This window comes from Triturus cristatus, chromosome 6 (assembly GCF_964204655.1).
Source record: "Triturus cristatus chromosome 6, aTriCri1.1, whole genome shotgun sequence".
Classification (NCBI taxonomy): Eukaryota; Metazoa; Chordata; class Amphibia; order Caudata; family Salamandridae; genus Triturus; species Triturus cristatus.
Window position 1 is genome coordinate 912627765 of NC_140589.1, and position 13973 is coordinate 912641737.

Genomic DNA, 13973 nt, shown 5'->3' on the forward strand with positions numbered 1-13973 from the left:
GAGGCTTTGATGCGGGGGGTACCACCCTGCATACATTATACCTGACTCAGGTATAATGTAGCTCAGGGGTTTACAAAGTGAGGCATCTGCCTAGATGCGTCACTTTGTAAATAGGGCGTAACATGGTGCAAATCTTACACCGCCAGAGCGTTACAAAAAGTTAAGTACCGGCGGCGCAAAAGTGTTGCAAGGGCTCATAAATAAGCCCCTCAATTTTCTGCTTTTGCAGCATTTTGTAGAAAATTCTGAATGAACTTATCGTGCTGTATTTCTATTGCTCGGTGTTTGGTAGGGCGAGGACCCGAATGGGAATGTCTTGAAAGGGAAGCTGTGCCCTTATTTCATTTTCTTCAGACTCAATGGTCTGATATCAGTTTTTCCTTCTAAATTAAATACTACACAGTGTGTTAAAAGATAATTGCGACAAAAAATGGCTTTCAGAGAGACAGTGATGCAAAACTAGCTTAAGCCAGAACTGTTTTTTTCTTCAGTTACCCCCTAAAAGCTTCAGGCATCCTTGGGCTCCGTACTGTTGTGCTGCATATGAAGGCTCTTGGACAAGTGCAAGGATATATCAGTCTGTCTTGACTCAATGGACTGTTCTCAACGTTGTCTCCAAACAACCTTTCACCATCAGTAGATATAACTCATATTTCTTCAAGATCTCAAACTCAACAAAAAAATTGAGTCTCACAATTACATCTACCGAATCCAAATTCGACTGAATAATGTATTTTGATTAGTGTAATCCATCCACAATAAACAAACAAAGATGGGACTAGGGCAGCAAGACAACAGAGGGTATGCACAGGAAGTAAACAAACCCAGATGTGAGGGAACCCAATGTCCTGTGAGACTCACTATATGTAAAGACCATGGGGCAGATTTACAAGAAACTGACGCATCTGTAGAGATGCGTCAGTTTCCCTGCAATACCCTTGCGCCACCATGGTTGCGCCATATTTACAATGCGGTGCACCATGGCACAAGGATTGACAGCTGCGTCAAAAATTCTGACCGACTTTTGGCCCAAAAGTCACGCATTGCTGGAGTCGTGTCGCAAGCACGACACAACTCCAGCAATGCATGTTGAGGCCTATACTTACTGTACTGCGTCACTCCTTATGGCTGCTTCAAACAGGCATAAAGTTTGGACGCAGTGGCGTCCTAGAAGTGGAGCAGTGAAATCTTGAAGATTTCACTGCGTCACTTTTACAAGGCTTTCCTGTGTGGTAATGCCCACCCTGCATACATTATACCTGACGCAGGTATAATGTGACGCAGGGCTGTACAATGTGACGCATCTCCCTAGATGCGTCATGTTTTAACTTGGCCATATAATTTAAGCTGCCGCTGGGCTGCAAAAGTGTTGCAAGGGGCATGTAAATCTGCCCCCAGATTTTTACTAAATTGTAAAGGCTCGCCCTCATACACCAAACTAGGTGTTAATAAGGCTAGCCCCCATGTGGTCATCATGGGCCCGCCTCGTTTAGATTAGGGCAAGAAGGTGTGAATGAATGTGGCATGCATTTAACATGTTTTGAACCACATCCACACTTGTTTGTAGTGGTTTGCAGCGTTTTTCCTTTATGGGTGATGAATGGGTGCCCCATTAGCAAAAGACGCATGGAGCAAGAAGATCTTCTTTCTAGCGATTTATGTTTTATGTTTTATGTCGTGTTATGTCTCACCTCATATTTGTACTTTATTTTGAACAATATCTGTTTGTACACTATAGGTCCTTCAACAAATCCCAACTCAGGCAACCAATTTCCAGCTGACTTCCCAAATTGGGTAATGTAAGGATGCCTGCTGACTTTGAATGAATGTATTTAGCCAGTAAGGTAGTATCTGGCTATTGTGGCGGGCCAGTATTGAAGCATGACATCCAGTGTGGTGTGAGAGCCCAGTCTTACACTTTGTAAAATCGTTGGTCATTGTATACAGGGAGACACACAGGACATTGGGTTCCCCCACATTTGGATAAGGTTTCCTCCAGTGGATACCCTCTAGTCTTGATGCATTGGTCCCTTCTGCTTTTTTGTTGTTCTAGATTGAGGTTTGGGTGGACGCAAACAAACAACAGCCATATCTGCTCTTGTCCCCTCGATTCTAAAAACGGGGAACTCATGTTTCTTTAATCTAATCTCTCACCTACCACCTAAGGTTTATAGTCAGTGTCATTCATTACCATATGCTTTAATGAACTTTGCTATCTGACCAAAGTATTGGATGTATTATGAATCTTGGAAACAAATAAACTGAATGTAAAATTCATCTTCCCTATTTCCAACAATATTCTTTAGCTATCAGTAGAAAACGCAGGATGTGTATTAAGCCTCTCTTTTGACAGTATCAACCACCAAAATCTGGCACTAGTTGATAGCTTCAATAAAAGTAATCTCCCCCTACTTTCTCCCCCATATTTGTTGTGGTAAAGGATAAGTCTCATCCCATGGACCTATATGCAACATGATTTTTTACTTTTTCATATATGTCAACTTTTTGAGAAGAGAAAGGCGTCAAACCCTCAAGCAGAGCAAGCCAAGCTTTCCTGCGGTCTTATGCCTTGGAGTGGCCAGCACTCACCTGAGAGCTTCTCACAGCTCTCAGTTTATTCCATGTACATTTGAATCATCACATGCCTGGAGCCCTTCGAATTTGTGACTGCTCTGCCCCTTTGAGATAAATAAAAACCAATTATACCGATTTAGTTTGTTAGAGATGTGGTGATAGAAATATATTTGCTGACTGTGATCAAAACAAAAAGAGATTTCCCGGGTTTGAAAATAGTAATTAGCATAAATGTTAAATCACAATAAGGGACATAATATAATAAATGACCGAGATCCCAACAATGGAAATAACCATGTGGCATTATGAGCTGACCCAGATGACATTATGGACAAGCACGTCTGGCTTTATTGTGATAATACATGAAAGCACATGTATGCGCAAATGCTGTTTGCGTGTGTTAGGACCCGAAAACCAGAGCTATTGGGCGTGTTGACTGCGTTTACTGCATCCTAGAACCCGGAAGTCCTTTTTCTCCTCTTGAAAACTAACAGAAACAAGCATTGGCATAGCCAATAGGTCTCACCTTTGGGACTTTATAAGTGTTTAGCCATACAGCACATTATCCTGGGGGCTGTGCCGCCAGGGATAGCCAGCCAGAGATGATAAAAGACTGCCTTCCGTGCAAACCAATCAGGTGTGCTTCAGAAAAGCGAAATGTTTTTTACAGTTCAGTGTGGCTCCCTTGATTGAAAACAGGGCTCCGTGGTATGTTTATTTACTGCAACAAATTAAAGAAAGGTCAGCATAACAATCTTCGCACAAACGTGTGTGGTTCTGTGCGTAGCCAAACAAATAACTATAAAGAGACGTATAAACTGTACCAAGTGTCCTAAGAAGATGGAGCTATTGCGCTTATGTAACCCTACATGATGACATGAAACTCAAAAGACCAGCTCTGTTTATGCAATCGAGAGGATCTAAAGGTATGGCAGGCTATTATGACATCTCGTTGAGTCCACATTCGGTATCTCTGCACTCCAGAGCAGGAGGCAACCCACCCTGGGGAGGCGGGGCGTGCAGCAGCTAGGCGCTAACCATGAAGCATATCTAGGCACCTAATGTCACAGCCAATGAACAACTGAGGAGAAACGTCTCATCCAGTCCCGTACCACAATGCAGTCTTTAGCGTCCATGGCCGGTAAACAAAGAACAAGTTAGCAGTTTCAGAGGATGTGGCGTAACATACAGAACTGACGAATTTGAGACTGAAGAACCAGGTTTGAATCTCGGCGTCGGCTCTCCCCATGACTACAAACAAAATGCAGATGAACAAATAAAAAAGAAAACAAGGCTGAATCAAAACCAAATAAGGAACACTCGGTAGTGCTGGCGCTGCTGCTCCTACGGCTCGGGCTGCACTGGTTGCTATGCCTGGGCATTGGGCAGTGATAACTTGGCGGGTTTGGCATTGGCGTATATTTATTGTTTAAAAAAAAAATGTGAATGCCATGTGTGTTTGGAAATTGACGCAGGAGATGTGATTTTTCAAAGATCAAACGAATCATGGGGAGAAGTCAGTACTGAACACATAGCTTATTTTACCACCATCTAAGATTGGAGCTTTAAAGTCAGTGAAAAAAACGGGATGAGTGTCAAATATGTGCCTTTTAGTGAGGTGCCAAGTATAAAGTCTCAGGATTATGAAAATGTATCGAACCTCAGAAGCGGTGAGAGAGCTGTGTGTTCCCGCCGGAGCCTAGGGGGGTACCGAGAAGATATGCGTGACCTCTTACCCCGCACCAAGCAGGACAACTCAAAGAACCTCTTTCCCCACTCTCACCCACTCCTTCTTATCTACTACCGGCTCCTTGGCCTCTGAGTGGGCTAACCTCGATACTGGCTGAAGTGAGCCAAGTGACCCAATTGATGGCAAGAGGAAACCGTCCCACGGAGAAAAATGAAATGTGGGAATCCATCGTACATTCCCAGCGTGCCCCGCGAGCAGCAGGCACCAAACAGACACAGGCAAGGAGAAGGTTAGTGAACAAGAGGGCCATGTGTGTTTGGAAAAAAATAATACCGTCAGCGTATCGCAACAATCAAAGTAACCAGTGTGTTTCTCAAATAAAAAAAAACCCACATATGCCGTATCTGTTTGAAAAAAATAATGCTGTCAGCGGAGCATGGCAATCAAACTAACTAGAGTGTTTCTCAAAGTAAAAAAAAAGGGGGTGGTTGAAAACATCAGCTACGCGCTTTAGACTCGGAAAGATAACAAACACACATTCTAAACACACGAGCCGAGGCAATCAAAAACAAGCGTGCGCTTCGCTGTGGCTGCAGCTTGCATAGTTGACAAGCCTCGCGCTAAAAGTGGGAGGGGTGGTGGGAGTGTGGCCCAGAACACACACAGCGTTTCCCTTGCGGGAGCGAGCCAGGGGCACCATGTGTTTGTAAGTTAATTACAAACATATGGTGTCAGGCTCGCTCCCGCAAGGGAATAGCCAAACGTGCACGCGTTGCCATTGAAGGCAATGCAACGCGTGCACGTTTTTGGGCCACAAACTGCATCGATGGCTAAAGGTCTTTTTCACGCAGCGCATGCGCGCTGCTAGGCGAGACCTAAAAATAAAATACTAGAGAATGTGAATGTTATAGGGATATTAGAGCTACTGGATATAAACCTTTGCATGTGAAAGGAAACAGAAGGGTCGAGAACGTGGTATCATTTATGTACCAAGGTGCTGCACAACACAAGTGCATAGGCTCAGTGATATCTACTAAAGAAAAATTATGGGGCAGATTTATGAGGCCCGTTGCGCCATCAGAACGTCACTTTTTGTGACGTTCCGTGGCGCAAAAGCCTGCGTGATATTTATCAGGCAGCACTGAACCACTTTTGGTGGCTTAATGCTGCCTCATAAATATTAGTCCCTTCGTTAAAGGGGCGTGCAATGGGTGTTGCTGGGGGCGTTCCCAGCAACATCCATGGCCTTTTGACACTGCCCCAGATTTACGAGAAATCGTAAATCTGAGGTAGCGCCAAAAGCTTACGCCTCCCCAGGGGAGGCGTAAGGGAGGCGCAACGGGGAGAAATATCTTTATTTCTCCTCCTTTTTCCTTTTTCTATGTGTGCTGCATTCTGCAGCACCCATACAAAGAGGAAAAACATCTTGTGATTATTTTTGTACAGAAAGGTTTCCCTTCCTGTACAAAAATATTCATCTCCGAAACGCAGGCACCCTTGCACCATGGTGCAGAGGTGCCTGCGTTGGCGCAGGCAGCCCATTGTGCGCCGGCGCAGGGGAAAAGGACAGGAATGCGCCGCATTTTATAGATACGGCGCATCCCTGCCCTTTTCTTTTGCCGTAGGGAAGCGTAGCAGGAAGGCCCGCTGCGCTTCCCTACGGCAAAACCTCATAAATCTGCCCCATAGAGTCTAATCCAATGGTCAGGATATTTAAAAACCAAACCATCTTAAAATATTATCTAGAAGACTGTAGGTTTTTTTTGGCTTTTTATTTTTTAATTTGCTCTCAATTTGCTATAAACATGGCCTTGCAATTGCTTTTGCTAGTTACGATTGACTTTCCAAAAGTTTCCATTGCAGAATGGAGTCTGATTGTTTTTTTTAACAATAACTGAACATGCTCTAGCACCCTTAAGGTTCTACTCTTCACAAACAAATAACCTTGCACAGACAATTCACTCAGTTGGGTGTCAGCATGCTCACAAAAGCACTGCTCACCAAGATTACCACGTACCAAGTTACAACAGCACACATTAATACAGAACACTGAATATATGCAACTCCAATAATCAATCATCAGGCTATTAAAGCATTCATCAGCACTTGTTAAAAACAGCTCCATAATATACATACTTCTACCGAACAATGAGCCAGATGTATGAAACTAAATTTGCTTTTGCAAACCGTGCGAATCCCAAAATTCGGCGGCTTCCGAATGTAAAATGGCATTTCTGAATGTATGAAAGGCTTTGGCATTCGCAATTTAGGCAATCACATTTGTTAGCAATTACCAAAATTGTGAATGCAAATAGGGAATCGCAATTGGCGATTTCCTAATGCACATGTAAGAAGCCTTACCTAAATGCGGACTGTGCATTTAGGAAACGCTATTACCAATTTGGTAATCGCACATTAGTTAATGCAAGACCCTTCTCACCTATGGGCCCTGAGGCCCATAGGAACGAATGGAGTCAAAATTACAAATAGCGATTCCCTAATTGCGTTTGCGATTTTTAAGGAATCGCAATTAGAAAATTGATATTTCCTGTCTGTTTTGTTACATCGCATTTTGCGATTACCAAATAGATATTTTTAAAAAATTGCTATTTGGTAATTACAAAATGATATTTTCATACATGTGGCCCAATAAGTACCATTATGAACCAAGGAAATGCTTAGGCAGGCTGGCACAGCCTTTTTTTTCCGATTTAAAGGCTGCATTGTTGCTGCGCTGAATTTATATAAATAAGTGACTCTTACCCGAGATTCTGGTCTAGACGTTGGAGTTGAATGCAGTCTATCTTTGTCTCTGCTCGACTTTTCCTTCTCAGCTGATTTTTCTTTCCCTTTGCGAGATGTTTTGTGAGCGGGGCCTGATTTCTGAGAATCTATACTGCCGCGAGCTTCGCCGCCGGGAGAGTGACTGGTTTCCTCGTGTTTCTCTCTGGATGCTGTCCACGTGTGGAAGTTATGTTTGGTCAGGTTTTAAGTAAATGCCCAGTTGAGACACACCATCACGTCAAAGGAAAGCCATTGAAAAATAGGGGAGAATGGATCAAATCAGCAATATGTCTTATAACTTTCAAATCATTTGTGGCGATTAGCTAATCAAATATTAGAAAAGTGGACACATAAACGTGTTTCTGATTTACTTTGTCCTTAGCACAATGTATGCACAGACTTTGCTAGTAGAAACACAGAGAAAGGCTCTGCCATTATTCTATGTTGCAAATGAACAAGTTACTTACCTTTGGTAACGCTTTTGCTGGTGAAAACAGTATCTGCTTGTGGATTAACAAATCTTGCATCTCAGTTATTAAGAACAACCCCACACTTGTACTTAATTTTCATGGCACATACATTTTTTTTTACAAATAATGTATTTTTCTTTGTACAAGAGAACACAATTTCACGCAACATTTAAAAGCAATCTGTAAGCAATGTATGTACCAAGTATTCCAGCCTTTTACAAGCAGCCATCAAGTGACCCAATAGAATGAATCTCTCAAATTGAGCAGGTCATATAAATGCTGTGACTAATGATACAAAGTTCAGAGAGAAACAAACTGAAAAGACTTCTCTGTCACCATTTTATAAAGTCAAAAGAATAATTTGTTGGGAACCCTTAACTGTTGCCAAGGGTTCACTTTATCAGAAGAGATACTTATCCAGCTGAAGGTGTGGTATTTTCAGTACTTGTAGACCCCATCTATTATCTTAAACCAATCCAGTGAAATGTTACTGCACCTTTGTTTGGAAGCACTGCTAGGCTTAAAAATTACGATACAGTGCGTTTCAACCTCACTTAATGGGACTGTAATGTTTTGGAGGTCTTCATCAGGACTAACAACATTGGTTTCCTGTAATCCTTTTATATATATTGCAATACAAAAATTTCACAATATATTTTTTTTTGTAAAAGCAAGGGCAGATATTGGTGTATTCTCACAAGGACAATGAAAGAGGTCATGGAATACATACCGCCAGGGATTTTCATTAATAATTGAGATGCAGGGTGATGGATGACTGGAGGCCATTTTTTGTTTTACCATATTTAACTGCCCTACACCTTCAGCAGCACTAAACTCTCTATAGCCCTACTTATTAGGAAAATATGGCTATCCGATGCTAACCGATATAAGGAGAGTATCCAAAAGGTGACCAATTGCTGCAGGGCAGTCATAGCCTGGGCAAAGTTACCCTCAAAGAGCATCCCCATAGATCTATAAATATTTACTCCCAGGTAACGAATGGGAACAGGTTCTGAGTCCAGTGGCAGCACAGTAGTGGAGAGGTGGACCTCCCGCCAGCCAGGTTGAAGTGGGTAGGTGCAGGGCTTATGCCGGTTAACCTCCAGGCCATCCAGTAGACCGAAGGACGACATACCCTCAAGTCAGAAGGCTCACTGCGCATATACAGCAGCTTGTCATCTGCATATAATGAAATATATAGCAATCACCGATAACTGTAGGCTTTGAAATTGTCCACCCTGCCGTACTGACAGTGCGAAGTGCTCTACGGTAAGTGCAAGTAATAAAGGGGACAAGGGCCAACAGTGTCGGGTGTCCCTCTCCACTGTACACCCATCAGATATTACTGACTCAGTCCAAACCCTTGCCATCAGCAGAGTATATAATAGCTTAGGCCATTTAACAAAGGCCAGCCCAAACCCCATCCCGAAAAAAGTAGTAAACAAGAACTCCCAGCCCAGGGAATCAAACGCTTTCCGAATATCAACAGACAATGACAGCCAGTCTGGCGGGAGGGTTCCCTGCATGCCCAGGACATGAATCAGCTGGTGAATATTAGGCATGGTACTATGAGCAGGTATAAACCCTGTCTGCTCTGCTCAGGATGAATCAAATTAACCATGTGTGGCAAAAACCTGTTCCCCAGAATCTTACTCAGGATTCTATAATCTGCATTAAGCATAGAGAGGGGGCTGTAGGAAGCCACTGATGACACACTTGTGGCCTTGCGCAGAGAGGGTGGAAGCAGTCCTTGCTGTCATGCTCTATTAAAAGCTGCCTCTAACTTAGGGGCAAGGGCAGCAGAACAAGTGGAGTAGAATTCTATGGGCAGCCCGTCCGAGTCGGGGACCTTGCCCAGAGCCATCTCCTTTATAGCGCCCGCACCTCCTGCACAGTAATACCAGCACCTAGTCACTCTTCCACTGCGGGGTCGAGGACTGATGGTGGGGGAATCTGCGATGTAAGGAAGAACATTCGACTCATTCACCCCAGAGCCAGCTATGTACAGCTCAAATAGTAGTTCAGGAATACCATATTAATTGTTTCTTATGTGAACACGTCGTGGCCCGCTGAGTTGTCTAATCTGAAGGATGGCATTACCCCCTCATTTCATCCCAGAGGAGCCAGGCTAACTTCCTTCCAGACGTGTCCCTCTCCATGTGAGCCCTTGCAATATACGCCCTGTAGTCATATTGCTGCAAGGGTGCTATGTCATTGCAAACAATATCTCCCATTTAACAAACATCTATTCTCTGCCCTCCTGTTTCTCCCCCAACTCCAGGAGAAGCATTGCCCAACTAAAAATAAGTGATCTTCAAACTAAGCGAGGCCCAGAAAGCTGGGTCATCAAGCAGGGCTGGGTCCAACTGCCAAGTATACAAGATCTGCAAGGGTTCCACCTGAAAGTGCATAGTAAGGGGTAGGGGTCTGAGTGCGTCCTTACCAGGTACTCTGCATCCACCACCCGCTTCTATGCCGCATCACAACATAGCACCCTATCCAACTGTACCTCTATGTCATGCAAACCAGATCCAGACCAGATCCAGACCCCGGGGTCCCACACCCTCCAGCAATCTACAAGGCCCTATTGCTACAAATTATGCACTGGCGCAGAGGGGGTGGGAGTGGGACCTGTCCAAAGTTAAGTCCACAATGCAATTGAAATCTTCCCCCACTATCCTGAAATAAGGCAGAATTACCGGCAAAAGGGGCATCAAGCTATTCAGAAACAAAGGTTGGTTGGAATTTGGGGCATAAACATTAAGCAAAGAGACATCTCTGGCATCCAACCTTCCAAGTACCAGCACATATCTGCCCTCAAGGTCATTGACTACCTTATGTAATTGAAAGATCCAGATAAGGGCCCTACCTTGCAAATGGAGGGTAAGCAGTTCAGTACAGTTGCCCTTTCCATCTCTTGCAGAGTGCTCTGTCCTCAGAATCTGACAGATGTGTCTCTTGCAGAAATACAACTTGCGCCCTCCTCCGCTTTAAGTAAGCCAGGACATTTTAGCACTTAGAGGGTGTGGACAGGCCCCACACATTCCAGGTGGTCAATCGGATTCTGTCAGTTATCCAGACGCGCACTCTAATCCCAGTGTGCCATGGCACTCCATGCCAGCCACACAACCAGTACGTCAACTGCCAGCCACGGAAACTAGTCACATCTGCAGCACACCTATCGCTAACAAACCAAACAAAAGAAGCAAACAGGGAAAAACAAGTAAACTCCCTCAACTCCCACACCCCCTGGACTGTGATATATGTACATCCTGTTCAAACAAGGGAAGACAAGTAGCCTACAAACTAAGGCCCATCAGAAGGGCAAACTAAGTGTGTATTGGAATGCTCAGCAGAGGGAAGAGTCCGACCAGTCCAAAAATCATACAGGGCGCTAAACAGGGAAAATATTGCACATAGCACAAGCTTTCCACACTTGCTCAGCCTCCTCTTCCAAGCCTAAAGAAAAGGAAAACTATGGACATTGAAACACATAAGGATATAATACAGACACTACATTGCAGCACCATGAATGAGGCAAATGCCTCACCAAACATAGCAGCCAACCAGCCAGTGTCATCTGCTGTGCCCGGCGTGACCCTCAAGGAAGGTTCTGCAGTCCCTGCACAGTTGAGCCTGCCGAGATCGAAATGGACCCTATGCAAGAACTCGTCCCGAGATGAGATTAGCTCACGCCAGATCTCAGGGAGGCTGCCGCCTCCACTGTCCTCATCCATTCTTGGGCCGCCTGCTGCTTAGTAGGTCAGTTTGTTCCACACTGTCGATAACTCCTGCGTCTCTTGTTCTCTGACCGATGATGAACTGTAAGCTCTGGACAAACTGTCCCTTGTCATAACTTTCCAGCCAGTCCCATGCCGCAGCAGGATCCGTGAAAAAGTGAGACTTGCACTCTCAGAAAGACAGGAAAAGCAAGGAATGAAGCAGCTCCAACTCCAGAGGCCTTCTCTTAACTGCAATGAACAAAGCTAGCTGAGTTTGAACCTTGAAGGTAAAGTCAGGATAGAGAGCGACCTTAGCATTCTCCACCACGAAGGGGCCATGGTTGCGGAGCTGCTGATGGAGGACATTTTTGTCATGGAAATGTAGGAGATGGGCCACCACCGGACAAGGTAGTGCTCCTGGCTTAGGAAGGTGAGCAGGAAACCTGTGTGCCCGCTGCAAGGCATAGAACTTAGACAAGCCCTCCAAGGCCATGACCTCCTAAGGCCAGTCCTGAGGAAAACTAAGCATGGAGTCACCCTCCACTCTCTCCAGTAGACGAATACCCTATTGTTATTATGGCGGGACCTCTCTTCGTCATCAGGCCTGGCAGATAGTCACTGAGTGTGTGCTTCTAACTCTGTGAGGCAACGTTCTGTATTTTGGGCCTTGAGCGCTAAGGTTTGGACTGACACCTCCAAGCAGACACCCTCCTCGCCACTTACTTAAGAGTACTCACGAATGAGGCCTAGCTCAATCAAAATAGATTCAGTCTTACCCTCCAGTTGCTCCCCAATAGCCTTGATTGTGGCCAGTAGCTTATCAAGTTTTCTACCCATGTGGGTGGTGTCCTCGCCCCCAGAGCCCTGCTTGGTCCCATCCTGTGGGGTGCTTGTAAGGGCATCATCCCTGGGCCTCTGAGTGGGACCCATGCCGGGGGGCAGATAAGGGAAAGTAAGGTTCTCCCAAATTCAACAGTCAGAATAAGCAGCAGTAAAGCTAGGAGGTGTGGCTCAGTCAGCCACTGCCTTTGGAGTGGTGATAGGGTGGCCCAAAGCTGGAGGGAAAAGCCAAAGTCACCTCTAGGGGGAAACAGGGGGATGACAACTCACTCCACCACTCAACAAATGGTACAGCAGTCCGGGAGGGCCCACACATGCAATAGGCGTGATACCCAGCTAACAAAGCTCCCAGGCTCCAGCCACAGCTTTGCAAGACAAACTAATGTCCAAAGCAGCAAGGGGAGAGCAAAGTATTACAAGTTGGGCTTGTCCAGGGCAGCAGCAGTCAATGCAAGGCAGACAGTAATTCACCTCTCAGGTGGGGTAAATGGCACTCAACATGGGCTCCAGCCCTACATGGGGCAGACAACGTTGGGGGCAGAAGTCAGCAGTTGACCCAAAATCTCCCCAGAGGCCAGCAGCAAGGAGAAACAGAGCGGTCAAGAGGCCTGAGGGCAGATGTCCCTAGGGCCCCTGCTATCCCCAGAGTCAGCAATCCATAAGATCATAGGCCATGAAGGCCACCCCAGCCAGCTGCTGCACTCCACACCTAGCAGCCCGAGGGCACTCTGAATGGCCCAAATGGCATGGTAGCACTACTGTGTCCCTGCAGGCAGGGGGCCCCACCCTCAGAGTTGGAGGGCTACAAGCAGCAGTCTGGGTCCCCGCCACTGGGCCAGTCACTGAGAGAATGGGGGGGAACCAACCCCCAAAGACAGCCCCACTGCAGGCACTGCGGGCGAACCTGCAATGCGAATGCTGACTGACACCGACACAGCACAGGCGGGGTCACCATGCAACCACGGAGCTGCCATCTTGTCTGCATGAGGGAAGTGCCCGCACACAGCCTCCTTCAGTCCCTGCAGGCCTATTCCCACACACACTGCCCCCATCAAAGTGTTGGTAATCCGGGAGCGCCCCAGTTATTGTCCAGCTCTGGGTGTGGTGGCTGGGAGTGGGTGTGGGTTCATGGGCCGGCAAGGACCTTGCGCTGCCGGCTGTGAACAGCTTGGGGGCTAGATACAGTCCCCCCTTACACTATAATAACTTAAAGTGCTTAACTTCTGTTTAGGAGCAGCTAGAAACATAATTCAAGAACTAATTTTAATAGTAGTTTAAAACCCACCTTAATGGTCAAGTCGTTTTTTTATATTACCATTTTAGAAATGAAATCTTTAGAAAGTTGTAATTTCTCTGCCTAACCTAAGAGGGTCTTTCCTTCAGCATCCAGTGTCACCTGACTGCCAAATGTCTTCCCAGTGCTGGGATGTGGATTGCTCACAAAGAGTGGTTAAAAAGGATTGACTGTGGAAAGGTGTTTTCATTTATTGAGCAGGATGGCCTGGTGGCTTGTTCATGGCTCCTTCATGAGCTTCAGAGGACGCCGACCCTGTTACTGTCAGTTGTAGCTCTCACCTAGGCCTGCATCCCTTTTCCTGGCTCCTAACACAGGGGGAGTGGGGAGCAACTCCTGAACTGGTTTGATGTGACCACAAAGGAGAGTCTGCACATTATCATAGCTACACTCTGGGGGGGCACAGGGAGCCCCTGCCAGGGGAAGATGGTTCTGCCATGTTGGATTTAGGTAGAGAGGATCACTGTCTAATAATTTAGAGTACAACACACAGGAAATGCTGAGAAAGTGAGTAATGTCAACCCTGTAAAATTTCCCCCTATTGGTTCGAAGGTGGCCAGGAGTTTTCAACCCACCCACAGGCAGGCACTAAGTATAAG

General features: G+C 45.7%; 1 protein-coding gene across 2 annotated transcripts in view; it reads right to left on the reverse strand.

Moving 5' to 3' along the window:
- ADGB (androglobin) overlaps window positions 1-13973 on the reverse strand; it is a 1188702-nt gene that overhangs the window by 185914 nt on the left and 988815 nt on the right. For both annotated transcript variants that reach the window (XM_085611585.1, XM_085611586.1), the window contains exon 30: window positions 7028-7218. In XM_085611585.1, coding sequence (XP_085467711.1) covers window positions 7028-7218 — 191 coding nt within the window. The remainder of the gene's footprint in view (window positions 1-7027; window positions 7219-13973) is intronic.